Below are 27,148 nucleotides of genomic sequence, written 5' to 3'. Positions count from 1 at the left end.
AGCGATTTGTCACTTCCGATTTTTGTCGTCACTTCTAAATATCTTTTTTTTTTGTAATAGTAGTAGTAGTAGTGAAGACAATATATGTCTTCGTGCGTTTTCCTCCATGATCGGTGGTCGTTGAGCACTTTGGTACTTTCATTAACCTCCATGTGTATTTTGAAAGAGCCAACCAGTTGCTCAAAATTGTCTATCTTTCGTTCGTCGAACGTTTGTACACATTGTACTTTCATCTTATTCTAACTTTGAATCATTATTGTCTTGAGGTCTCGTCTTTTTTGTCGTTAGATGTATGAAATTTGTACTCTTATGCATATTATCCAATAGTGAGTCTTGAACAATTATTATAAAAAAAAAACCCTATTGATAATAATCACTCCCGCCCAAAATATATTAATAATTGGGATAAAAAAAATAAAAAAAGAAGAAAGAACTTTTGCCTTCCGCAATTTCGAGTCAAATTCCTTAAGGCAAGAAACATATTATATTCATTATATTGAAGGAAAAAAAATACTTTTTTAAGGGGAAAAAAGAAAAAGAAAAAGAAAAAAAAAAAAAGATACACATATATCCTCATCTCTCTCTTTCTCTCTGTATCTAGAAAGTTTATTTAATAAAGATGAGAGAAAACTAATGATAATAATCACTCCCGCCCAAAATAATAATAATAATAACGAGAAAAAAAAAATCAAAGAAAAAAACCTAATCGTTGGCTTCCGCAATTTCGAGTCAAATTCCTCAAGTCAAAGAAACATATACTAGTCAAGGAAAACAAAAACACCTTCTATTCCAGATATAGATACACATATCCTCATCTCTCTCTCTTTCTCTCTCATCTCAAACAGCATCATGATATTCTCCGCCATTATGAGTATGGCGATCCTGTTATCAGCGCGGCAAAGCCAATCGTTGTCGATAACGAAGCCGATCTCGTACACGGATGGGTTCAAGGAGGACGTGCACAGGCGGTTCTTCAAGTTCACAGACTTCTCATCCATCGACGGCGAAGCTCTCCAGCTGACTCCGGACAACGAGAACCGAGGCGGCTACTACAACAAGTCCGGCCGAGTCACGTTCCACAAGCCCTTCCAGCTCTGGTCCGGCTCCGCCGTGGCGTCCTTCAACACCACCTTCGTCCTCAACATCTACCGGAACACCGTCTGGAACCCCGGCGAGGGTCTCGCCTTTGTGATCTCGCCAGGCTTCGACCTCCCGCGGGAGAGCCACGGCCAGTGGCTCGGCCTCACCAACGCCGAGACTGACCGCCACGTCACCAACAGCCTCGTCGCCGTCGAGTTCGACACCGAGAAGCAGGACTTCGACCCCGACGACAACCACGTGGGACTCAACGTCAACTCGATCCGCTCCGTCAAGACCGCGTCAATGAATGACTTCGGGTTTCAGCTCTCGCCGCAGAACGGTACGGACTACCGGGTCTGGATCGGGTACAACGGACAGCTCAAGGTCATCGAGGTCTACATCGCGAACCGGACAGACGCGAAGCCGGCCGAGCCGGTTCTCAAGGATAATCTTAACCTCAGAGACCACGTCAACAAGATATCGTACTTTGGATTCTCGGCTTCAACCGGAGACCCCGGGATCCAATACAACTGCGTTCTCGAGTGGGAGCTCCAGATCGAGTCCTTGTCCGACGGTTCGCAGAGGACCAGGATCGCCGTCGCCGTCGGGGTTTCTTCAGCGGTTCTGGTTCTGGTCGCGGCAGTGGTGGCGGCGAGGTTCGGGTATGTCTACGCCGGGAAGAGAAAGATGGATCGGGACGAGGAGTCCAACGTGGCTGGGGCTCTGAAGAGACTTCCCGGTCTGCCGAGAGAGTTTCGGTTCAAGGATTTGAAGAGAGGGACTGAGGATTTCCACGAGAATAGGGTTTTGGGAAGAGGTGGTTTTGGGGTGGTTTATCGAGGCGTTCTTAGAGAGAAAGACGATGCTCATTATAACAGTAACAAATATAATAATATCGATCTTCACCCTAGTTTTGATGTTGTTAGCAATATCTCCGGTAATATTTCTGGTTCCAGTAGGTCTAATGAAAATAATAATAATAATATTAGTAGAAATGGTGGTGGTACTGAAGTGGCGGTGAAGATGTTTTCGAGAGACGGTATCAAAAGCAAAGATGATTTCTTGGCTGAGCTTACGATTATCCACCGGCTTCGACATAAACATCTTGTTCGTCTACTAGGTGAGGTCTTTTTTCTTCTATATTTTTATTTTTGCTTTTATTTCATATTTAATTAGTCGTATCATTAGCATGGTAGTTCGAGGAATTTATTTGTTGAAGCGAATATTAAATCAGATCTACTTTCTGCAGGTTTTGTTTCATAAAAATTTAAAAACATTACATGTAATGCCATAAGGTGCACATGTTATTTTTTTTTATTGCATACTTTAATCATTAAAAAAATATTTTTTTTTTGGAAAGAAGAATTAACATTAGTTAACGGCGTGGATTAGTTTGTCGTTATAATTAGATGATATACCTTGGAAGAAAGAAAGACCCCAGAAATTGTAACGAATATTCATTTCCTAGATATTATGATGTTCATTGCACTCTTTTTTTTTTCTTCTTATGACTTCTCATATATCTATATGAAAAAGTCAGTGATAGCGTTCTCAACAAATCTCATCAGCTTGAGTAAACAAGTAGAAGAAAAAAATCATTAATTTGAATAAATTACTTCGTGTCATATTTAAGCAATATTATCTTTGGTAAAAAAATAAATGGCGGTCTTGTACTCCTAAAGAATGTTGAACGACAATCCAAATGTTATGTATCTTTCCTAGTCTCTTCCGAAAATTTTCAAACGCAACTTACTATTATTATAATAAGAAGTCTTGTAGGTCCTATAGTTAATCCGACTCCATTCTATTAGTGCAAAATTAAATTTCATTAGGAAAATAGCAAAATTAAACGTCAACAACTTCTTAATAACATGATAATTTATTTAATAAAAAATTAAGAAAATAGCCAATTTAAACGTTTGACGTTGGTAAAGACTCTATCATTCGTAACGATAAAGATTAATTTATTTAAATCACCAAAACACTTGATCTTTATTCATTCTACAATTAATTTGATTCGACTATGTGGTTGGCCTCTCAGGCTGGTGCTACGAGAAAAAGAAGCTTCTGCTCGTGTACGAATACATGCCGAACGGAAGCCTGGACAAGCACCTGTACGTGGACTCCACGTCAGCATCGCCGGTGCTGAGCTGGCAGCACCGTCTCAAGATCCTGGCGGGGGTGGCGTCGGCGCTGCAGTACCTCCACAACGAGTTCGACCAGAAAGTGGTCCACCGCGACCTCAAGGCCAGCAACGTCCTGGTGGACGCGGGGTTCAACGCCCGGCTCGGCGACTTCGGGCTGGCCCGAGCCATCGAGGACGAGCGCAACTCGTACGCGGACCTGGGCGCGGCGGGCGTCCCCGGCACCATGGGCTACGTGGCCCCCGAGTGCTTCCACACGGGGAAGGCCACCCCCGAGTCCGACGTCTTCGGCCTCGGGGCCGTCGTCCTCGAGGTCGTCTGCGGCCGCTCCCCCGCCGAGCCCGTCGGCGACCGCCTCACCCTCGTCGACTGGGTCTGGTCCCTCCGCCGCGACCAGCGCCTCGGGGAGGCCGTCGACGGCCGCCTCGCCGGAGATTTCGACTCCGCTGAGGCTCACCGGCTTCTGCTTCTCGGATTGGCTTGCTCGAACCCCGTGGCCGACGAGAGGCCGAGGACTCCGGAGATATGCCAGATCATCGCCGGGACTGTGCCGCCGCCTCCGGTCCCGCCTTTCAAGCCCGTCTTCAGGTGGCCCACTCTCGGGGCCGGCTTCGATTTCAGCTCCCTCGAGAGTGACTTGTCATCGACGACGACGACCGTCACAAATGTAGAATCTAAGTCCAACACTCCTCCGCTGTGATTGAAATGCTTTGCTATTCGTTGTGAGTTTTTATGTATACTGAATGTATCACACGGTTTTTTTTTTTTTTTTACAAAAAAGACTCGGCCTTTGACGCTATATACCTTGTATGTAATTCAAAAGGAAATTTCATATATTTCTTGTATTCTTCTTCTCTAGTGTTCCTTTTTTCGAACTATTTGTATGTAATTCAAAAGGAAATTTCATATATTTCTTGTATTCTTCTTCTCTGGTGTTCCGTTTTTCGAACTATTGGACATGAATATTCAGCTCTAGAAGATTCAATAACTTACAAAAATCAGACACAATTTCAAGGAAATACATTCGATCTACAAGGATGACTCTAAAGCAAGATTAGTACCATTGGGTTTTCAAGCCAGACCAAACTTGAGCTGAAACTTCTTCTGGTTACAATCCAGCATGTCGTTCAAGCTGAAGTCAACCCTTTCCTTGTTCTCCTTCAATACTTTGTGCCGCGACTCTAATCTCTTCTTCAAGCCGTAGCGGAAGAAGTCCGGGAACTCGGCGACCTCCCCGATCTCCCTCCCCATCACTTCCACCAAGAACTTGATCCTCGGCCTCAGCGAGTTCTCGACGCTCTTGATCAGGATCGGAGGATAACCCGCCACGAGCCTCGCGATCTGGCCGCCCTCGAACCCGGCGCCGCAAAGGTACTCGAAGTTCGGCCTCAGGGTTTTCTCCGCGTCGCGGCAGAGCACTTCGGGGTGGCTCACCGCGACGGCCTGGACCCCCGACTCGGTGAGCCCGACCGAGTTCTTAAGAAACTCCGCGGTGGGTTTGAGCCGGTTTTCGACGCTGTAGCCCATCAGGAACGGATTCTTGGCCATGACTTTCCCGACCATGACGTCCCTGGAGAGGCCGAGGCCGGCGAGGAATTCCACAATCTCGGCGAGCTTGGTATCGATCCCGTAGCTGACCAGCCTGGGGAAAACAAATGGTTAAATCGTCAACTGTTCTGTTCGAAATGGTGAAAAAGGTTTAACGGGTTAACCGTTTTGCCGATATTTACCTGGGGTTGAGGAGAATCATCTTGCCGAGCTGTTTATCGGGGACGCCGAGGGATTGGAAGAAGGCCAAGAGAGGGCAGAGCTTCTCTTCGACGCTGTGGGAGAGGAGGTGAGGGAAGCGAGTCACGGCCGAGGCGACCTCGCGGGGCTTGGTGCCGAGGGCGTTCAGGCACTCCACGGTGGGGACGAGCTTCTCTCGGAGGCTCAGGGTCAGGATTTTGGGGCATTTCGACACCACGCTCGGCAGCTTTCTCTCTTGGATCCCTATGCTTCGAAGGTACTCCCAATTCTCCGACGCGCTCTCTCTTCCCACGCCTTCGAGGCGTTTGCACTTCTTCAGCATCTCTCCGATCATCTTCTCGTCGAAACCCTTGTCCCTGAAGAACCACATTATCCCGTTTTGCCCTCCACCGCTGGTTTCCATCGCTACACTGATAACGATAACTAGGAATGAATAATCTGAAGAAAACACGAAAAATTCTGCAGAAATATACCTTTGAGTATTACCAGCGATGTGAAGCCGAACGAACTCTTCAGTGACTCTCTCGTAGGAAAAGCTTATCTGCTTTGGTGTTCTTTCTTTCTCGTGTGCTATTTGTTTGTCCATTTCAATTTCAGCCAAGGATGTACGAGGAAAGTTCTAAATTACCCCCGAATTTATTATATTATTAATTATACACCCCCTATGTTTCTAACTTTTCGCGGTTCTCTTTCTTTGGCTAAAACCCTAAACCCCTAAATTTCAGACCCCCAGTGTCGAATCCGCTATTGAAAATTGAATTCGATCTCTGAATAATCATGAATCGACTGGGAAGCAATCGATTGTCCAAGAGGATCTTCGACGCCGTTCGGAGCTCCGTCGCCGCTTCGTGGAAGCCACCGATTTCGAAAACCCGTTTCTACTCCGCAGTGCGCGGCGGCGAAGGAAGAGAAGGAGAAGAAGATGAAGGGCCTACGATCCTCAACCGCGATAGAGCTCCAAGAATGGACAGAAGGCCAGTTTCTCGGGAAGACGAAGCGTTTCTAGAGAGGTTCAAGCTCGGAGAAGTCGACAGCGGAGGAAAAGCCGAAGAGCCGCCGCTGGAATCGGAGACTGAACCCTCTCCGCCGGAAGATCACGACGAGATATTCAGGAAGATGAAGGAGACGGGCCTGATCCCGAACGCGGTGGCGATGCTGGACGGGCTGTGCAAGGACGGGCTGGTCCAGGACGCCATGAAGCTGTTCGCTAAAATGCGCGAGAGAGGGACGATCCCGGAGGTCGTTGTCTACACGGCCGTGGTGGAAGCTTTCTGCAAATCCGGCCAGCCCGACGACGCCGTGAGAATCTTCCGGAAGATGCAGAGCAGCAAGGTGGTCCCAAACGCGTTCAGCTACAACTTGATCGTGCAAGGCCTGTGCCGTTGCAAGAGGTCCAAGGAGAGCTTAGGGTTCTGCGTCGAGATGTTGGAGGCCGGGCATTCTCCGAACGTCGGGTCGTTCGTTCGGTTGGTCCAAGGGCTGTGCGACGAGAAAGGAGTTGAAGAAACCAGAGAAGCTATCGGGAAGTTGAGAGGCAAAGGGTTTGTGATCAACGAAAAGGCTGTTCAGGCGTTTCTCGACAAGAAGGCCGATTTTTCTCCCACGCTTTGGGATGTTATTTTCGGGAATAAGTCTTCGCCGGAGGAAGCAAAGAAAACGTTTGATTTTTGAGTCTGCGAGTTCTTTTGCCGTTGTTGCTGTACTTTCTTTTGATAAACTGAGTGTATGAACTTTGAGAGCCAAAGAATTTGAGTTGAAGAACCAACGTTGAGATCGTAAAAAAAAAAAAGCCGGAAATTAAAAACTGGTGTGGTTCGGTTTTCGAATACTGCAGTTTTAACTTTTAGGGACCAAATCTTCGGTTTGGGTTATAAGTGTTTGTAAAAAAGAAAAGAGTGCAACGGGTTTGAAACTAAAGAAAAATGCGTTCCCCTGGAAATGTCTTTGCTTGTTTATTAATTATTGTACTAATTTTATCTCTTCCATTTTCCTTCCCTACCGAGAGGTGAGAGTGCGCGAGAAGCAGTTTGCTATAGGCTTCTTTAGGATAATAGATTGTTGAACGAGTTTATGTTGATTGACATTTGAAAATCCACCATTTTTATGCTTCAAATCGAACTTTTTTTCAATTCTCACAACGGCCTGATTTTTTTTTTTTTTTTTTTTGCTTGATTCACCCCATGCAAGCGCCATCAAAGGCCTGATTTTTACGGTATACGTGGAATTGTTTACTATATATTAGTGAATTGCTTATAGTTTACAAGAAATGTTTGCAATTTACTAAAGTGAGATGATCAAATGTTAACAATTTATGATTGAATGTTTATGACTCACTGCATAGTGTCTATAATTTATCTATGAAATATGAATTAAGACGAGATGGTTCACTAATAACACCCCTATAAATAGGAGATGAGTTTGAGTCACGCTAAAATAAAAATATATCGATAATAAACAAACAATTTAATAGTAAATATTTATGAGATTTGTAAGTAACTAGCCACTTTAAACATGTGATTTTGGATCTAGCCTATGTTTGACAATTTTTAGGGATATAGTCAAATGACTTATGTGGCAATAATTAAGGTCTGATTTGCCCTTATTTATTAATAAATTCGTCACTTTCTCTCTCTTATTTTTTTTCAAATAATTTTTTTGGCATCAAAACTTCAAAAATTCGTATCTTTCTCGTACGAACTCGAAATTGAGTAATTTCAAATCTTACAAATTCGTGGCGTCGAGATCTTCAAAAATAGACCCAATGTGTTTGATGAAAAATTATGTTTAATGCATCATATTTACATTTCCATTCTTTTTTGATAATTTCAAAAAATTTCCGTTATTTCCATATTTAAGGTAGATTTTTCTACATCTATGGTATTAAACATTATTTTTCATCAAACACAATGGATCTATTTTTGAAGATCTCGGCGGCACGAATCCGTAGGATTTGAAATCATTCAATTTCGAGTTCATATGAGATATATATGGTTTTTTGAAATTTTTATGTAAAAAAAGTGTAGGAAAAAAATAGGAGAGAGAAAATGACGAATTTATTAATAAATAAGGGTAAATAAGACCTTAATTATTGACACATAATCATATTGGCTATTTCCCTAAAAGTTGTGAAACATAGGCTAAAAACAAATTTCATAATTTCATTTTGGCTATTTCGCTACAATGCCCAATATTTATCCTATTCGAGTTAAAATGATAAAATTGTGTATAATTAATAAGGAAACGCGATTGATCAATGGCTAAAATAATAAAGGGTGAATTCATAATTTTTATTACAAATGAATATAAATCTAAAAGAGAACATCAAATCAAAAGAATGTATGTTAGAACATCTGGTATAGATTTACACAATGATGAAAGATTAGTTGACTGAATTTCAAATTTTCCATACTAATTAAATGCACGTTTAACCAAACCATATTATAAACATGCAAGTTACCACGAGACTAAGAGCTTAGACACCTACCCTGTTGAAGTGTTTTTTTTTTCATCAGAATCTCTTTCGACCCATCTTCGTTCATGAATTATCACTCTTTGAAGTTATCTTCTCATTTTAGAATGTCACTCGTGGAAATCGTCTCCTCGGTTTCTTTTTATGAAGAATTTTTATAACAATTTTGACTCAGTAAAGTTCATTTTGGACACGAGAATTTGTAACCAGGAGGCAAAACAGCTGAGTAAATGGGCTTATGCAACACTATTGCCGGTGTTAGAAAGGTCAATTATCTCTTGTTTGCTAAATTGTCCCTTTTGGTTGGCCTCTTTTACCCTTAATGAAATTATGATGTTATGCAACAACAAAAAAAAAAAACGCATAAATCATGTTCTGCTCTTGGAAATACTTTCTTTACGATGTTAATGATCCCAATGTTTCGGTCAGATACGACAACCATGTTCTCGCTATCCCTTAATGCATCCTTTACTTTTTTTGAAGAAGTAAATCCATGACTTCGATGTTTCCGACTCACCAACACCAAAAGGCAAGCAGCATAAAAATCTATTCATTCGCGTCCATCGCTGACGCCGTGAACATGCTGCCTTTGTAATAGTTTGTCAAGAAGGTTGCATCAACAATAAGGACCGGCCAACAATGCTTTCATCCCTCTATGAATTGGGCCAAAGAAACAAAAAAGTACATAAAATACTTGTGACGGCCAGGGACTAGGTTGATGACCGAACACAGATTCTTTTTCTCTAACATGTATTTGTAAATTACAAGAGAGCCATACGACGCATCCTCGATGCCATTTAAGGAACTTATTGCTGCTTCTTTTGCCATCCATGCTTTTCTGTATGACATACTGATTCCAAGCTCTGTTTGCATGTAACTCACAATTTCTTTTGGGATAGCATTATGAAGACTTATATCACGGTATTTGTGTTTCACGATCTCTCCAATCAATATTGTTGTAGCTTGTGGTTGACCTTTTTGTCTATCCTCCGTGAAACAAGTGTGTTTTGAATCATATATGAAATCAGAGTAACTCACAGTGTCAACAAAAAACATGAAATGCATAAATTTTGTGACTGATAAGTCGCGAAATACAACATTTCGTGATCTATCCATCACGAAATACGGAGTTTCGTGACTGTGTGTTTTGAAACTTTACTTCTAATTTGACATACATCCGTCTTCTTCATCTTCACCGCCCGGACGGTCCATTCACATTTTTTCTCGCACAAATGACATGGAGGAAATTAGGAGATGAATTTTTCGTTTTGAAACAAAAATGATTGTTTATTACATCTATGTTCAAATGATCTGCAATACCTTTTAATTTGCATACAATGCGCGCTTCAAGACACATGTCGGGGATGAAATTTCCAAAACTTGAATATCGTTGTCCATCAAGAATGCTTGACCTGTACCCAAAATTCTAGCAATGTCTTGACGTGGATCCTGTGATGGAGGAGAGGTTTGGATCAATTCTTGTTTCATTCTTCGCGATGGAGTAGGTCCCTCTGTACGTGGCGAATCCTGTCTCGATTGCGGTGATGGTGGAGTAGGCTATGTAGCTTGCTGAGACGGTATCTCGGGTATAGGATATGGCATCTTGGGAATGATCCTGGTTGGATTACCGGCACATCCACTCTTGCGGGTGTTTGGAGTTAGAGTTGGAATTGATCTAACGAGTGGAGAAGATAACCCAATCATTTCTCGATCGACAGATGGCACTTCACTAACCTCCACAACAAGATTCAGTTTTTTTCAGTTAGCTTCGTTCTTTTTCTCAATCAAATAACATCGCAAGCTTTCATTGTCTTGTATGCTTGGTGGCATAAAATAGCCAGCTTCGTGTTTGACAACAATCGAATGCGTTGTAGAAGTTAGCTTCAAACAGGCATACAATGTATGCATCAAACAGGATAGAATGCAAACAAAGTGCTAGAGTACCACCCTCTTTGTATATGCCTGGTTGGATCCACTTACCACTATGCTTAGCATATATAAATATTTTCTCCATGTCTGCAAATTAGATACAAGTGGCTGATAAGTCAAGAAAGTTCAAAATTTCGTGACTGATTTCCCAGATTTCGTGACTCATGTGTCACGAAACCTATCATGAAATCTTCAACATTTGGATCAGTCACAAAATCTCATAAAAAACGCAACTTTAGTAAATCAGAAAACCATTTGGTAAATCAAAATCTTGTGTACCAAAATTGCACAAAATTGTGACAGAATGGCTGGAAGGAACTAACCCAAAGCTTCCCGTAGATTTATTTGACCTTGAGGAAGAAATGAACTAACCCAAAGCTTCAGCTCACGAACAAGAGGAAGAGACAAAGTTTTCAAGTTATGCCTAACTTCTACAAATAGAGTTTGTTGATGTCGATTTTAACAATCTCAAATTATAATATGATATATATATATATATATATATATATATATATATATATATATATATATTTGATTTATTCTAAATATGGGTTTTGGAAGGCGTCGTATAAGAAGCGAAAGAAATTAAAAGAAATAGACAAAAGTGAATATAAATGCTCGAGGCTTTTATTAATAATTGAAAAGATTACAGTTGGAAGATGGCGGAGGGCCGAACTCAAGAAGGGCGAAGTCAGGGAAGTTAAATAAGTAAGAAATTGAAAGTGGGTATCTCAGCTTGCGTGTATGAAATTTGACATATCGGCTTCTATTTATAGTTGAGGCTGGTTTGTTGAAGTGGACACGTGTTCGTCAGTTCGGCTCTGTCGCGTCGCTAGTTGAAACTATCTCACATCCGGTCTTCGCGGCGAGGTCTCCCATCTGATCAAGACCGATTCCTCTGGCTGGGTCAACGCGGGCGACTCTTCTTGTGGCGAACTGGGCTTCTTATTGGGCTCGGGCCGACCTCCGCGAGACGAGCTGGGTCTGTTGTTGGGCTTTGGTCGTGCTAAAGCCCAACTTAAATGATTTTATTATTATTTTTTAGAAAATTGATTTTTGACCCCCACAGAGTTCCAGAGTTTTCGAGGACGAAATGAACTGCGATGAAAGAGAAGGAGATCGTGGAGGTCGCCGACGTCCTCACGAGATTCCGACAAGCTTTTGGCGAGTTTCGCGATCAAGATTTCATCTGATTATTTAAGAGGGTCGGCAGATTTTTTTGGCTGACAAAAGATAAGAGAATATGTGAAAATCAAAGAAAAAATAAAAAACGAAAAAAGAGTCTTAGACTTAATGGTTAGGGAAGAGATTCAAGAGGGTAAAAAAAGTAAGAAAAGATTTCTCTCTCGTCCACTTACTAATAGATCTGTCAAATATTTTGTTTTGGGTGAAAATTAGTAAATGCAACCCAAATGGTAATATAGTTGTTGATATCTTTTTTTACGGTTACTTTTGCAACATTTTCAACAATATATATTGGGGCTAATACAGTGGCGGATCTAGAAAAGCTCACTCGGGGTAGGACAAATTTGAAAAAAAAAATTAGGGGGCTAATTTAAAATCAAATCTTAAGTGGGGTTAATTTGTAAAATTTTTGGGTAGTTAAAAAAAAATTAAAAATGAGCAAAAAAAATGTATAAAAAAAAATTAAAAAAAAAAATTGAGGGGTTCACACGTGACCCTTAAGCTCCATGTAAATCCGTCAGTAGTCTAATATATATTGTATATATGGGGTCGTAGATGTTGCCCAGGCCATCATTTGGACCTCAAACTTTATGAAAAGGTTTCTTGCTAAATAGGGCTTCAGATCAACAGTATGTGGCTTTTCGCTCGATAAATAAATAGTATAATAAACTTAAGATTTTATCATTACTTCTACGTTTGATGATTTGTTAGAATGGTTGTGCTGTGCATATAGTTGGGGTTGACATTATATCATCTTACACACACACAAATTTGTTTTAACATTACGTATTACTTTAAAATAAAATGGGTTGACACGCACAGATCGACTAATTTATTTATTATTTAAAAAGAAAAGTAAATTAAATGATTTTAAGGATTCATTCAACTAGTTGAACCGCTAAATCTTGTGAAAGCAAATATGATTTTTCAATTGCATATTTATATCCATAAAGTTATATGTAACACTCTTGATTTCAATGATTATGCGCGTTGGTTTGGTAACAATAATTTTGCCAACCCAACTCCCTTTGTCATTGTATTGCTGTAATTCGAAGCCTTTTTCCGTAAAGTAATCACCTCTCTCTCTCTCTCTCTCTCTCTCTCTCTCTCTCTCTCGTGTGTGTGTGTGTGTGTGTAATATATAATTTTGCTAATTTGACAAATTGATCGACAAACACTACCCAAAAGTGGTAACCGAGGCTATAAGTCTCCGGCGAGTACTCCGCTTGTACCACGTGGTCGGTCATTGTTTATTATTATAAATCTAATTAGTATTGACAATATTTGTACTGAATATATTATTTATATTCATCTCTTTTCTTTAATGGAGGGTTTATGATGTTTGTAAAGCTAGCCACTTTGTTTGAAATGCCAAGCACAACTCACCCTTAAATTTTTCTAGGAACTATAAGATCTTTGTGATTTGGTCCGCCTATTGATTTATTCATTTTGTTCTTCTTTTTTATAGTTATTCTATTATCTAATTTAAAGCCGTCAAACTGGGATTGGACTGGAGAGGCTGTCCCACAACAAATGCAGGATAGTTGCTCTCCATCTATATTTAATAACATATATATAATCTGCATCATGGTCTCATAGTCATAGCTATTTGATATATATAATTAACTTATTACAGATTTGAATATCTAATTTAATTTGGAACTGGAGTTCTAATAAATTTGGAGTGTCTAATAACCAATAATGGCACAGCAAACAAGTACACATGTAAGTGGTATATCCTTTAAAAATAAGTAACAATACTACAATTGTACGGTGTAAATATGATAATGTTTTTACGCACGTAAATACTGCATAATTTCTAGTACTATGTTCTCCTAAGGTACGTACACGTGAAATAATTGGGATATGAAGAAAACTTGATCACTATTTAATGTATGTACACCATACACAATAGATATACATGAACATAATTATTATATACGTAGACATGTTACTTGCAGTTGCGGGTGAAAATACTAAATAAATTAACACACGCAAAATTCATATATAATTAGTAAAAAAAAAAAAAAAAAAAAAAAAAAAAAAAAAAAAAAAAAAACTTCATATTGATGGATTGTGTTTTAGTCAACCGAGTGGTTTGACATAGTCTTAATATTGAGTTCACAAGTAAGCAAGCTATTAATAGGGTTCAAGATAAGAAGATTCCATTTTGTGTGAAAGCTATAGGTTAATAAATGAGCTAATACAATGAACATGAAAGAGAGAGAATCCATACCTAATTAACGGCCACTTGAAAAACTTTCTAGTATTTCAGTATTATTTTCAACTGAATAGATGGTATATATATTTATATTAGCAGACCTACATTACATCATCAAGTTGGCTTTTTTTATAATAAATTTTACAATTGTCGTTGTTTACACAAGTAAACAAAAGTTGAACCCAATTCTAGGAGCAAATTAAGGAGGTCTGATCAGCTTAATTGTTTATTGTCTCTAATGAGGAAAATCACGTTTTTTTCTTCTTCTTAGATTAGGTTAAAATCATGTTTCAGAAAGAAGAAAAAAAAAAATTTAACTAGATTAGGTTGATAAACTTTGAGCCCCTAATTCGGAAGATATTAAAATAGATTGAAGATCAGAATCGGAACCGATGAAAGATCTCACAATTGCAAGCTTAAGATCTCTGCAGGTCTTGTTCCATTTTCTCTTTAACATAAAAAAGATAAAAAGGAGAAACTAGGGCTATAGTTTCCGTTTTCCTACCAATATAAATTTGATAGGTCCTATTTCAACAACTAAATATCTATAATCCTATAATGCAGTATCTAAATTTGCCCTTGTGAGCCATTTACCCAACTTCCGTCAATTTGTTTTTGTTTTTAATAACTTAAGTGTACACCATACCTGACTATTTTATAAAGTAAATGGTTATTGGCGGCATAAATACCACAACTCAAGTATTTATGCCACCCGTAACCCATAAAATTGAAAATTTATGGTATTTATACCGGGTCCACGTGTTATTTTAACGGACTGAGAATAACGGTGGTCCTAAACCTTAACGTCAAGTATTTTTGCCATCGGAAAAAAAAATTGTAATATAAAAGTATATAAAATCGAAAAATTGTAGTATCTATGCCGCAAATAACCCTAAAATAAATATGACAATTAATGTGAGAAATTTATCACAAATTTGACTATTCATATTTCAATTATAAAATTTGCGACACACTTGTGATTTCATCGAAAAGTAAGATCACGCAAGTCGCATGTCTTGGTCTTCGTTGAAAAACAAAAAAATTGGTAACTATCCAACTAAAACGTTTGAGATTGCTATATAACCAATGTTTCCTAAATCTTAGATAAATAGTCATGAAGATAACGTAGTCTAATACATGAAAGTGACTATTTATCTAAGAGTTATGTCTATAAATATATGAAAGTGACTATTTATCTAATATTTACAAAACGTTGACTATTTAACAATGTCAAACTGTAGATGTGGCTATATACTTAGTAGACCCTTAAAAATGGACTTAACTTTGACTAAAAATATAAGGTATATTAAAGATTGCTGACGAAAAATAATAGAGATTAATCAAAATAACCCATAAAATAAAATCCATAATTCATAGAAATAAACAAGTGTGATTTTCTGTTGTAACATTTTTTTTTTGGTATTATAAAGAAATAATTACCGTGGCGACACAATGAATAAATAGAGCTAGGTTGAAAAATCATATTAAATGTTGAAGTACAAGAATGTGGGGTCGGCGCCGGCCTTGCACCCCCAGCCGATTTCAAAGTCCAATGATGATTTATACACATTAAAATATTTGGCATATGAACTAAGCTCTACTCAACAAAAAATATTTCAAAGAAAATATATATTCCTCCGTATGAAGCGCGAGTTTACAATTTTTCAGGCACTTATGTAACCAATTAAAAAATGAAATAGTATTATATATTAGCCCGAAACCTACCCAACAAGCCTTTCAAAAAAAAAAAAAAAAAACCTACCCAACAAAAAAAAATTAAAAATAAAAAGTCAAGAGTGATAAGGGAAGTGCATGAGTCGAGTTATAGTCTTTTAAAATAAGGATAACCCTTTTGACTCTCACAAACCTTCTTTTCTCTATAAAAGGAAGTCCACACCCATCATTTCTCACACATTCAATTTCCTCAACTACAACTTATTCTAGAGTGAGGGGTTTTTTTTTTTTTTTTTTTCAAAAAATGATTTGCTTAATGATTTCCGAGTCTTCTTTCTACGTTGCAACCTTCATTCTGTATACTATGATTTGGATCCCGATCCAACAGCTAAGGAACGTCCTTGCCGGTTTTATCGTCTTTCTCACTCCCCATCAGCCGATATCCGAGATTTCCGAGGCCTCTTCACCCGAGCCGTGTCTTCCGGTCTATAGGTTCGCAGATTTGGCTCGCGAGAACGCCATGAAGAAAACCGAGGAGACATTATGCTCAATTTGCTTGATGGAGTTTGAGGGCGAAGATGAGGTGACTCAATTGTCCAAATGTGGACATGTTTTTCATGAGAAGTGCATTGAGAAGTGGCTTTATTGCAACCACTTCACTTGCCCACTTTGCCGATCATCTTTCATGCAGAATGTGAATGTCAATTCTCATGCAAAGCAGTATGGTCACGTTGCTATTTATAATCCACATATCCCATCTTACCTTGGATACTCTTGGCATTGATATATTCAGGGTTTTTTTTTCAGTTCTTAGTTAGTAAATCGTCCATTAAAGATAGTTTTGGGAGGGCAAGAGCGTCATTCTTCAATGGCCTGCTTTTCTTGTAATTTTTATGTATGTATGTATTGTATTTTTGTAAGCGAAAATGGAAGAATAGATATGAATAAAAATTAGACTTGTCGAAGAGAAACATGTGTTTACCTCCATTTTATCACCGGCTGACTTTCATTTGTTTTTTTTTTAATATGATGAATATATTTTTTAATTTCTTAGGGTGGTACTTATAGGAGAGAATACATAGGAGGTTTATTAAATAGTTTGACAATCAATCAAACAGAAGGAGTTTTTAAAAGCTGATGTTATATGTTTATTAATCAGTAATAGAAAACCCACTCGGACTAAGTCAACGAACACATAAGAGAGAAAAGGTCTTCGGATTTATAGTAATATATATATCACAAATCCATCTATTACGTAACAATGTATGTGCAAAGGTGTATATTAATTAATATACGTATATGAAGTTATGAACTACGTTCCTTTTTCTTTAAAATAACACAAGCGTGTTGCTTATTGCTTTATTATTATTATTATTATTATTATTATTATTATTATTATTATTATTTATTTGCTGTTTCCACTTTAGATTTTTGATGAAATAGCTGGTGATCATGTACAACAGAAGACGAGCGATATATAGCCGATTTCTGATTAATTCTCAATGTAATATAGCTTTGTTGTACTTAGGCATGGGTTTTATTATTATTATTATTATTATTATTATTATTTATTCTATAATACAATAGCTTAGTTCCATAATCTATTATTCTAATATATTGTTTGTTACTCATATAATTAGAACAGTCCAAGCATGTGCTCGGACATTCCGAGAACAGTAAGAATCCAGCCCTGAACCCGAGTCAAATTAATAGGCCCGAGGGCTTATTAAGTTTTAAGAACGACTCGTTCATAAGGCAAGAACGAACCCTACCGAGCAGAACTTTAAAGAGAAGAGAAGCTAGCTGTTAGGTCTAAAGACTAGTCAAACTTAGAAAACGTGACCACATCATAATATATATAATAACCTCCTGAGAACACGTGCTCAACGGCTATCTTAGTGGAAATAACTTTTAAGCAGTTATGCAAAATAACCACCCACTCTCCAGAAATAAGAAGAAGTTACAAAGTAACTACCACATCATGAGCCTGATCACTCCATGATCTTCAAATTCACCACTATAAAAGGGAAGCAAAGCAACAACCAAAAAAGGCGGAACACAAATGCACGCCAGAAGTCTCACCTATCACATAAAAGAAATTTCAAGAAATATAAAGTCTCTGCTCATAAGTCAAGAGAAAAAAGACTTAGATGAAATTTCAAAAAAAAAAAAATAAAAAAAAGTGTAAGCTCAAAGGGTATGAGCATACACGAAAGAAATTTCAAGTTAGTGCTCGGATGGTATGAGCACACGTAAAAGAAATTTCAAGAAAAATCAAGTCTTTGCTCATAATTCAAGAGCGAAAAAACTTAGATGAAATTTCTAAAAAAAATAAAAATAAATAAGTATTAGCTCAAAGGGTATGAGCATACACGAAAGAAATTTCAAGTAAGTGCTCGGATGGTATGAGCACAACATAAAAAAAATTTCAAGAAATATCAAGTCTTTGCTTACAAGTAAAGAGCAAAAACACTTACATGGAATTTCATAAAAAAAAAATAAAAAATAAGTGTTAGCTCAAAGGGTACGTACGAGGATACATGAAAGAAATTTACAGTTAGTGCTCAGATAGTATCACCATAAAACAAAAGAAATTCAACAAATATCAAGTCTTTGCTCACAAGTCAAGTGCAAAAAAACTTCGATGAAATTTCATAAAATATAAGTGTTAGCTCAAAGGGTATGAGCATACACGAAAGAAGTTTGAACTTAGTGTTTGGATGGTATGAGCACAACATAAAAGAAATTTCAAGATATATCAAGTGATCTTTGCTCATAAGTCAATAGCAAAAAGATTTAGATGAAATTTCATAAAATTTTAAGATATATCAAGTGATGCTCATAAGTCAAAATTTATTGAACTTATTTGATTGCATGTTTTGTTATTATTTTCTAATTATTAAATATGATAATGAAGAGGAGGGTAATAAACAGGAAAATCATGTTTCTTTCTTTCAATCTTTAATTATTTTAAAATAATAAATATTGTAATAAATGAGCAAATGTTTGTAAGGAGTTCGTTGTTAGTGTTAGGGGTTCAGCTAGTAAAAAAAATGCATTTATTTTCGTTACTGTTATCATGATAGGTTTTAGTTTTATGACTCTTATCATATTTTTCTCTAAGTAATGTCTCACATTTACTTACATATAATTTTACATGAAAAATAGCATTAACTTGTAGACAAAATTATAATATGGCATATACTTTTACCGATAAAGAAAAATGGGGCAACAAGCTGTTACTAGTGCAATTGTTTAGGAGTATTGACTATTTATGCATTATTTTGTGTAAGAACACTAATTCTTGACTATGGCGAAGATGTGTAACCGGTAAGGTAACGGTACAAATTCTTATGATTTCCTAGGTTGTATTTAAAAAAAAATACATGTTAGCCTTTATATAACATTTCACATCGAAAATTACATCACATATTAATTAACTCAATATGATATATTTAAAAAAAAAAAAAAAAACTATAGTATTAGCGAGGTTATCTTACATCTCGCATGATTATAGAGTTTTTTTTTTTTTTAATAATTCAATTTTACATTATGATCATATCATCAATTACATTAAATATTTAAGCACAAAATATAATATTTAAACGTCAATATTGCGTTTTCTAATGATTGGTTCCTCGTCTTCACGCAGAAGTCTCCTCATAAACAGGAGGTCTTGTCACCCAAGCTAAGTCTTTGACGGTATTATAGAGTTGACTATTTGTCAGGAAAATTAAACTTAATTTGTTTTCTCACGTTTCAGACATATATATGTTGTGGATTGACTTCATAATATTTATGTTCATTTATTGTTTCTGATTTCCCCTTCTTCTTCTTATATATATATATATATATATATATATATATATATATATATATATATATATATATATATATATATATATAAAAGTAGGACTCGTGCTTTAAATATAATATCTAAATTCTAAAGCATGAATGCAATATTCCATGATCCTTAAGACCACATAAAACTGACATGTATATTATTAGCTACGACGACTTTAATTTATAGTGTGTAAAGCATATGCTAAGGCGACCTAATAAATCATTATATATTTATATACCAAGTCACCAACATAGAAGCAATACTGTTAGAGCAAAAAAAAATAATAATAATTTTTTTTTTTTTTTTTTTTTGAGAAACGTGGGCGGTGCCACGGAAATTTCATTAAAACCCTCACGTATGGCGGAGGAAAACCGTGGTTACAAAAGATAAAAGAAACACATACATAACCACGCCACCTAACAAGCTAGACTCGGAAACACTAACCCGGCGTGCGGGATTTGATTTCTCTGTCATCGGCTCTTATAGCCTCTTCTGAGCAAGGAGGGACAAGCCCCATCCATCTCGAGTTAGAACAATGAGTAACCGCAAAACGGGCTAAGTTGTGAGCCGCAATATTACCAAGCCGAGGAATAAACAAAATCTTAAAGTCAGTCAACTTGCTTACCTCTCTCTCGATGTGAAGCAATATCGTCCCGAGCTCAGTCATGGGGAACGTTCCCCCGGCCACCGCCTTGACCACCTCCGAGCAATCCGAATGAAGCTCCAAACTCGATCCGCCGATACTGAGAGCTAGAACTACGCCCTGGAGAACCGCAAACGCCTCCGCAAGCTTGGGGGAGTATCCCCTAGCTTGGGAAAGCGTTTGCGAGGCTAACACCCTTCCGGTGTGGTCACGAGCAATGCAACCCACACCGAATCCGCCCTGGTCCCGATCTAGAGCAGCATCCACAGTCACCGAGATTGTTCCTTGCGCCGGAGGGATCCACAAAGGCTTGGCCACACACTTAATCTTACTCTGAACGGCTCCCTTGTTCGCTTCCCTAAACTCCTCGAGGAAGCACCCTGTCCACTGAACGAGCTCCGTCCGATTCCAAGCGTTCCTCCCCGAGACGACATTGTTCCTGTGGTTCCATAATTCCCAGATAATAGTGATATAGAATTCAAAATTACTAACCTCAAGAGAGTCCGCCGCTCGGAGAATGTTATCAAAAGCTTCTCCCTCCCCGTGAGGCGGAAGGACCCCGCCGAACCCTGCTTCTTTCCACACATCCCTACTCCACTTACACCCCCAGAGAGCATGATGAGTCGTCTCAGCCCTCCCCGAGCAGATAGGGCAGCGATCGTCATCGATAATCTTCCTCTTGGCAAGAACAGATCGGGTCGGGATTCGATTCTTACACACTCTCCAGATAAAGAGCTTAACCTTAGGAGGGACCTTTAAATTCCAAAACTTTTTCCACCACTCCTCCATCCTAGTCCGATCAGACGAGCTGGCTCCCAGACAGTTAGAATCCATGGCCACTCTGTACCCACTCTTGACTGTGTATTCGCCATCCTCCGTATAGTGCCATCGTCGTCTATCAGGGACCCCTTCACCACCGCAGGGGATGCTAAGAATCGCCCTGGCATCGTCCTCTCCGAACATATCCCGGACTAGCTGCTCGTCCCAACTGCCGTCATACTTCATCAACTCCACAACTCTCATATCGGGGGGAATCATAGGGGGGTCAGTCCAAGCGAAGAGTCTAGGTCTAGGAATCCATTTATCCCCCATGACCATGACAGACTCGCCATCCCCAATACTCCATCTCGTACCTGCCAGGATGATCTCCCTTCCCCAGACCAAGCTGCGCCACATAAAGGAACTGTTCGACCCACATTGACCACTCAAGACGTCCCCATGTGGGTAGTAACTCTCACAGAAGACCTTGCCCACCAAACTGTCGGGCCGTCTGAGGAATCTCCACACGTTCTTAGCGATCAAAGCTTGGTTGAACTTTTCCAGATCTCTGAAGCCCATGCCCCCTTCAAGTTTATTTTGAACGAGGACATCCCAAGCACACCAGTGAGTCTTGCTAGCCCCGTTGCAGTTTCCCCACCAGAACTTAGCTAGGGCCGAGTGAATCTCCGAAATCAGCGACTTCGGGAGCTTGAGGCAGGAAGCTACATAGCACGGGATAGCCTGAAGGATGGATTTGATAAGAACCTCTCTGCCTGCCTGAGAGAAGAAGACACCGTTCCAACTCTTAATCTTCTCCCACACGCGTTCTCTCACATACTCGAAGAGCTCTTTCTTTTTCCGACCAGAGAACGCGGGGAGGCCTAAGTACCGTTTATGACAATCCGTCCTCCGAACTCCAAGGGTCTGGGCCAGAAGCTCCTCTTCCTCCTCCGACCCCACGTCTTTGCCAAAACAGACATCGGATTTCTGAAAATTAACCAGTTGGCCCGAAGCCCCCGAGTAGGCTCGCAGAATCTCGGCCACAGCCTCGCATTCCTCATGACATGCCTTGAAGAACATCAAGCTATCATCAGCGAACAGGAGGTGGGAGACGCGGAGGTTTCCAAAACGGACCCCACTAATAGAACCCGCCTGCTCTCCCGCTCTGAAAAGGCTCGAGAGGCCCTCTGAGCAGAAGAGGAAGAGGAAAGGGGAAAGCGGGTCGCCCTGACGGAGACCTCTCTGTGGAATAACATGTCCCCGCGTAGTTCCATTAATGTTGAAGGCAAAGCGAACCGAAGAGACACATCGCATCACTCTACCAACCCAATGAGCCGAGTATCCGAGCCTCAACATCACCGCCTCCAGGTAGGACCACTCAACCCGGTCGTACGCCTTCGCCATGTCAAGCTTGAGGGACGCACACCTGCCGTTTCCAAACCTCCCTCTCTTCATAGTGTGAAGCGCCTCAAAACCCACCATAACGTTGTCGAAGATAAGCCTACCCCCCACGAACGCACTCTGATTCTCTGAAATGGCCACATGCATAGTGCCTTTGAGACGGTTCACAAGACACTTAGCGACAATCTTGTAGACGACGTTACACAGACTGATGGGGCGGAACTCGCTGACTCTCCTAGGCTCCTCAACTTTAGGGATAAGCGTAATAATGGTGTCATTGATACTCCCAAGCTCTTTCCCTTCGTTGAGAATCCCAAGACAAAACTCCGAAACCGACTCCCCGACCATGTCCCAATACTTCTGATAGAAGACCGCCGGGAACCCATCCTTCCCCGGGGCTTTGATAGGGTCCATAGAAAAGAGCGCACTCTTCACCTCCTCAATCTCGAAAGGGCGCTCAAGCTCATGATTCATCTCCTCCGAGATTTTGGGCTGGATGCCCGCGACCACGGTCTCTATATCCTGCTGCGACGGCCTCGTAGAAGTGAAGATATCCATGAAGTATTTGGATATCACTCCTTCGATCCCCGCTTCGCTACTGCACCAGGCCTCGCTCTCGTCAAACAAGCCACTGATGGTATTCCTCCTCCTTCTCGTCGTGGCCTTGCGCTGGAAGAACTTCGTATTTTTGTCACCACACTTCATCCAGGAGGCTCTGCTCCGTTGCCTCCAAAACTGCTCTTCCTTATCTAACAAAGCATTCAACTGCCTCTCCTCGCGGCGAAAAGTATCCATGCAGAAATCCGGCCCAGACCTACCAGCCAACTCAACGATCTTTTTCTGTTTCACGATCCGATCTGTCATACCCCTATTTTCCTCGTGACCCCATCTAGCCAAACCATCTCTACACAGTTTAATCGACTCAGCCATCCTCGGACTCCGATTTCCCCCGCTATCCCTGACCCAAGTCCTCCGAACCACTTCGGCACACCCCGGCTCTCCGCACCAGGCTTCCTCAAAGAAGAACCTCTTCGGCCTCCTCGTCCGTCGAGCGGTCCCAGTAACGTCTGTGCAAAGCAAGAGGGGTCTGTGATCCGAATTCCAGAACCCAAGATGCTGAACTTTGGCCCGGGGGAAGAGATCCCCCCAGTCATGACTAGCCAGACATCTATCCAGGCGTTCTTCAATCCCGCCCCTCCGCCACGTGAAAATCTCCCCCTCAAAGCCTAAGTCCTGGACGTCGCAGTCCACCATCATATCCCGAAACGCAGCTAGCTGCCCCGGCCACCTATCTCTGCCCCCCCGAATCTCAGCATTAGAAGCCACCTCATTCATGTCTCCTCCAATTAACCAAGGGCCCCTATAGTTCTCTCGAAGCCGACGAAGAAGCTCCCAAGTATATTTCCTTTGGGAGGTAATCGGGTCTCCGTAGATCCCCACAAACCTCCAAGAATTCCCATCCTCGCTAATCAAGTCACCCTCGATATGAAACCTCGACATAGTCCCAAGTAGAAACTTCACTGGCTTTCTCCACAGTAACATCAAGCCTCCGCTCCTACCAAGACATTCCACCGTCACACAACCCTCGAAACCAAGCATAACTCTCACCCTCTCGGCCCCGTCCTTCCTAAGCCTCGTCTCTGAGAGAAACAGAAAATCCGGCCTATAGTCAAGGACGTGGGACCTAAGGGTGCCCTTCGTCCCGGGGTTTCCCAACCCCTGGACGTTCCAAATAACGCCAATCATTGCGCTCGGCGGCCCTCGTCCCTGAGGGGCGCCGCTTTCTCATTTGTAACCACCTTAGTCGAATCCACCGAACCAGAAACTTCTAAGGGACCGTCCACCAAACCTGGGTACCTATCCCCTTGCCCCTCAAAGCAAGAACCCTGAAAACCAAACGAAGTATAAGTGTGAAGGGTACTAACCTGATCAGCCGGGGATGAGCGAGCAGTCTCCTCCGGGCCGCACCGGGGCCCGCCCCCCGCTTCGAAAAGTCGCGCCATTCTCTTGACGTTGCCTATTCTGAGACGCTCTCCGAACTTCCTCTTCCCCGAACCTGCCTCGCCTCTCCTTGTCTCTGTACCCGCCCCGTCACCATCCCTCGAAGTGGGCCCCAGCGAAACACCCATTTTGGCAATTAAATTAGCCCCAGTCTGGATGGTAGGGGCAGATTCCAAGCTGGGCCCAATTGGCGTAACTCCAGGCCCACGAAGAGGAGGGTCTTCCCCAAGGACCAGCCCATCTTTGGTGGAGGTGTGGCCCCCACTCGGATTAGAGACAACCTTCCCCTTCTCCTCGCGCCCCACGCTCAAGAAGGCTTTATCTTCCACTAAACATTTTTTATTCTGAAAAGCAACCCACCCCCCTGCTTTCTCCAGAACACAAGAAGGGGTACTGCTATCCTCAGAACCCGGGATCGTACCAGCTCCGCGTTGCCGAAACAGGGAAGACCCATCACGTCCCAACGGTCCACTGTTCTCGCAGATCGTGTCCATCCCCTTCGTCGTGGCCGGAATTTCAGATCGGGTTGTCGCCGTCGGCTTCAGCACCTCCATCGCGATCTGAGATCTGGTCGGAGCCGCCTCCTTCGTCAGCGTCGTCGTCGTCGAGATCGGTGCTTCGGCCTGTATCGTTGCCGTCGTCTGCAGTGGCTCCTCCGTGGAGGACGAGACCCCCGCCTGGTGCGACGGCTCTGGGTCGATTTCGGCATGGGAGTCGCGCCCTCCAGCCTGCGACGTCGCCGCCACCTGCAACGGCTTCTTCCCGGTGTGGCTCTCCGTCTCCAGGCGTCGATCTGGGTTGGATTCGTCATGGGAGTCGCGGCCTTCAGCCTCCGTCGTCGCGGCCGTCTGCATCGGCTTCTTCCCGGTCTGGGTCTCCGTCTCCGAGCGTCGATCTGGGGTGGTTTCGTCATGGGAGTCACGGCCTTCAGCCTGCGTCGTCGCGGCCGTCTGCAACGGCTTCTTCCCGATCTGGGTCTCCGTCTCCGGAGGGTCCCTAGTGTCCGTGCGAGCCCTTCTACGCCTGCGAGGAATGGGAGCTCCGCTACCTGCCGTAGGGCCCTCAGCCCCCTCTGGTCCAGGGTCGTTGGCGTTAGAGCCGCAACCCCCGTCGACATCCATCTCCGCCATGCCCGGAGCTTCAGGAGCCTTCTCCATCGGGGGATTGACGGGTTCCTTGGTCGCCATATTCGGCGGGGTAGGAGGATGAGCGTTCGTCTTGGGAGCCGGAGAGTTCGGAGAATTCCCCGGCCCACTCCATCCCATCTCCGACGTGCCTCCACTGCCCTTGAACCTTCTAGTTCCTCCGACCGTTCTGTTCGGGATTTCCCCTCGGAGCCACGCTCCGTACTTCAAGGTATCAGACGCACCAGAGTCCTCCTTCCTCAAATGACAGTCGGCGATGCTATGCCCAAGCCTTCCACAGAAATAGCAGAAGTCTGGGAGTTTTTCAAACCTAAAACCCACCCATGTCTTCTCCGGTCCGATCGTAACGTGGATTCCCTTGACGAGTGGTTTCCCGATGTCTATCGCCACCCGAGCCCGGATAAACTCCTCCCGGATCATACTATCCTTGTCTTTATCGATCCGGAGCACACGTCCAATACGTTTACCCAACAGCTCGCCCATTTTCACCGATCGATTCCTTATCGGTATTCCATGCATTTGGACCCAGAACTCCACGAATCTGAAATCATCCCCTTCTTCTTCCTGCATTCCCGGTTCACTTAATACCACCAGAGATTTGTCAAAAGTCCATGGACCGGACTCCCAGACTCGTTTCTTGTCCGCCTCGAGCTCGAACCTAAAACAAAAGCCTCCTCCCTCGTAGTCGCTAATCTCGAGCTTCCCCTTGGGTCTCCAGATTCCAGCCAGGACGGTTTTGAGAGCATTCCGGTTAAAGGATTTTCGTCGCAGCACCTTACCCAGAAGACACCCTGAGAGATCCACTGCAGTGCTAACACGTTCTTCCTCGTCAAGTATGAGATTCTCCTCCTCTTCCTCATCACCAATGTCTAGTTCAGACCATTTGTCACATAAACCCTCCATAGCCGGAGCACAAGAAGAGCAAGTGAAAGAACCTCTGACTCGAGAGAGCAGAGAGAAAGAGAGAAACACTATTATTTGGATTCCAAAAAAAAATAATAATAATTCAGCGATGAGAAATTCACCGATACTATTTGCCATGTTGCAATACATGTCATAGACCCCGTGACAAAACAATAGCTGGACTAATCTAATTGAAAAATGCGCATGTTGACCTTTTATTTTTTTCAGTGATGGTTATCAAATTTAAAATCAACCAAATATCATGTTTCTGTAATCGGCTTACAAATTTAGAAAAGAGCTGTTTGTCTAAAAAAAAAAAATGCGACTGTCCGTTAATCGAAATAATTGATCAATTTATATATCTTCTAAGCTCCTATAGGTCAGTTGCAGTACCTAATTTTTTTTATCGTTATTTCTTTTATAAACAATTAAAACAATTAATTCTCAAATCTGGAATATTATAAATTTTCAACCTTTGTCATTGTATTCGCATGTCGTAAGGGAACAACAAGAGAGTATTAAGTAAGGTGAACATAATTACAACTTATTTTTAAATTACATCTTATTTATAAATGTTGCACTATTAAAACTGTTTTTATAAATGTTACTCTTAAAACTGTTTTATAAATGTTGTACTCACTATTTTATAATGTTAAAACTGTAATTTTTCTTTACATATTTTGAGTTATGCCTTGCCTTTATTGGTGGTAAAAGGCCTTTTCTTTTAAAACAAGGCTTGAGCCTTTATTGTGCATATCAAAGGATAACTCTGTTTTTTTAATTTATTATGCAACAAGCTTACGATTTTTTTTGGTAACTTTCAGAGAGCTTTGTAACTTAATATCAATAGAAGTCAACATTTCTTTAACGCTAAATATGTAATTTTTATTCTATTTATACTCACTTATTTAAAAAAAATGTTTTTTCAAAATGATTTTACCGAGTTTTCAAAGTCTAAAAAATGTTATTAATGAGCCGAGAAAGAAAAAGAGGTGAAGAGA

The 27,148-nt window shown here is 41.2% G+C and overlaps 3 protein-coding genes across 4 annotated transcripts; 2 read left to right on the top strand and 1 right to left on the bottom strand.

The window, feature by feature from the left end:
• Positions 1–792: 792 nt before the first annotated feature.
• Positions 793–3,958, top strand: LOC149389367 (putative L-type lectin-domain containing receptor kinase S.5). Its single transcript, XM_089622801.1, has 2 exons — positions 793–2,200; positions 3,122–3,958. Exons 1-2 carry the CDS (start codon positions 850–852, stop codon positions 3,922–3,924), a joined length of 2,154 nt encoding a protein of 717 aa, XP_089478927.1. The 5' UTR covers positions 793–849; the 3' UTR covers positions 3,925–3,958.
• A 218-nt stretch (positions 3,959–4,176) lies between these two features.
• On the bottom strand, positions 4,177–5,672 carry PDE191 (Mitochondrial transcription termination factor family protein). 2 transcript variants are annotated; one of them, XM_089622802.1, is made up of 3 exons: positions 5,447–5,672; positions 4,955–5,383; positions 4,177–4,866 (listed from the first exon to the last, which is right to left on the bottom strand). In XM_089622802.1, exons 1-3 carry the CDS (start codon positions 5,557–5,559, stop codon positions 4,296–4,298), a joined length of 1,113 nt encoding a protein of 370 aa, XP_089478928.1. In that variant the 5' UTR covers positions 5,560–5,672; the 3' UTR covers positions 4,177–4,295. The 2 variants fall into 2 exon arrangements, with proteins under 2 accessions (XP_089478928.1, XP_089478929.1); XM_089622803.1 differs by having other exon boundaries at positions 5,460–5,549.
• A 78-nt stretch (positions 5,673–5,750) lies between these two features.
• Positions 5,751–6,912, top strand: LOC149389365 (uncharacterized). The gene has a single exon (XM_089622804.1). It carries the CDS (start codon positions 5,751–5,753, stop codon positions 6,642–6,644), a length of 894 nt encoding a protein of 297 aa, XP_089478930.1. The 3' UTR covers positions 6,645–6,912.
• Positions 6,913–27,148: the final 20,236 nt, after the last annotated feature.

This window comes from Urtica dioica, chromosome 8, assembly GCF_054948205.1.
Source record: "Urtica dioica subsp. dioica isolate 48M chromosome 8, U.dioica_male_clone48M_v1_H2, whole genome shotgun sequence".
NCBI lineage: Eukaryota > Viridiplantae > Streptophyta > Magnoliopsida > Rosales > Urticaceae > Urtica > Urtica dioica.
The sequence above is the reverse complement of the archived record's forward strand: the minus strand, read 5'-3'. Positions and strand labels throughout refer to the sequence as shown.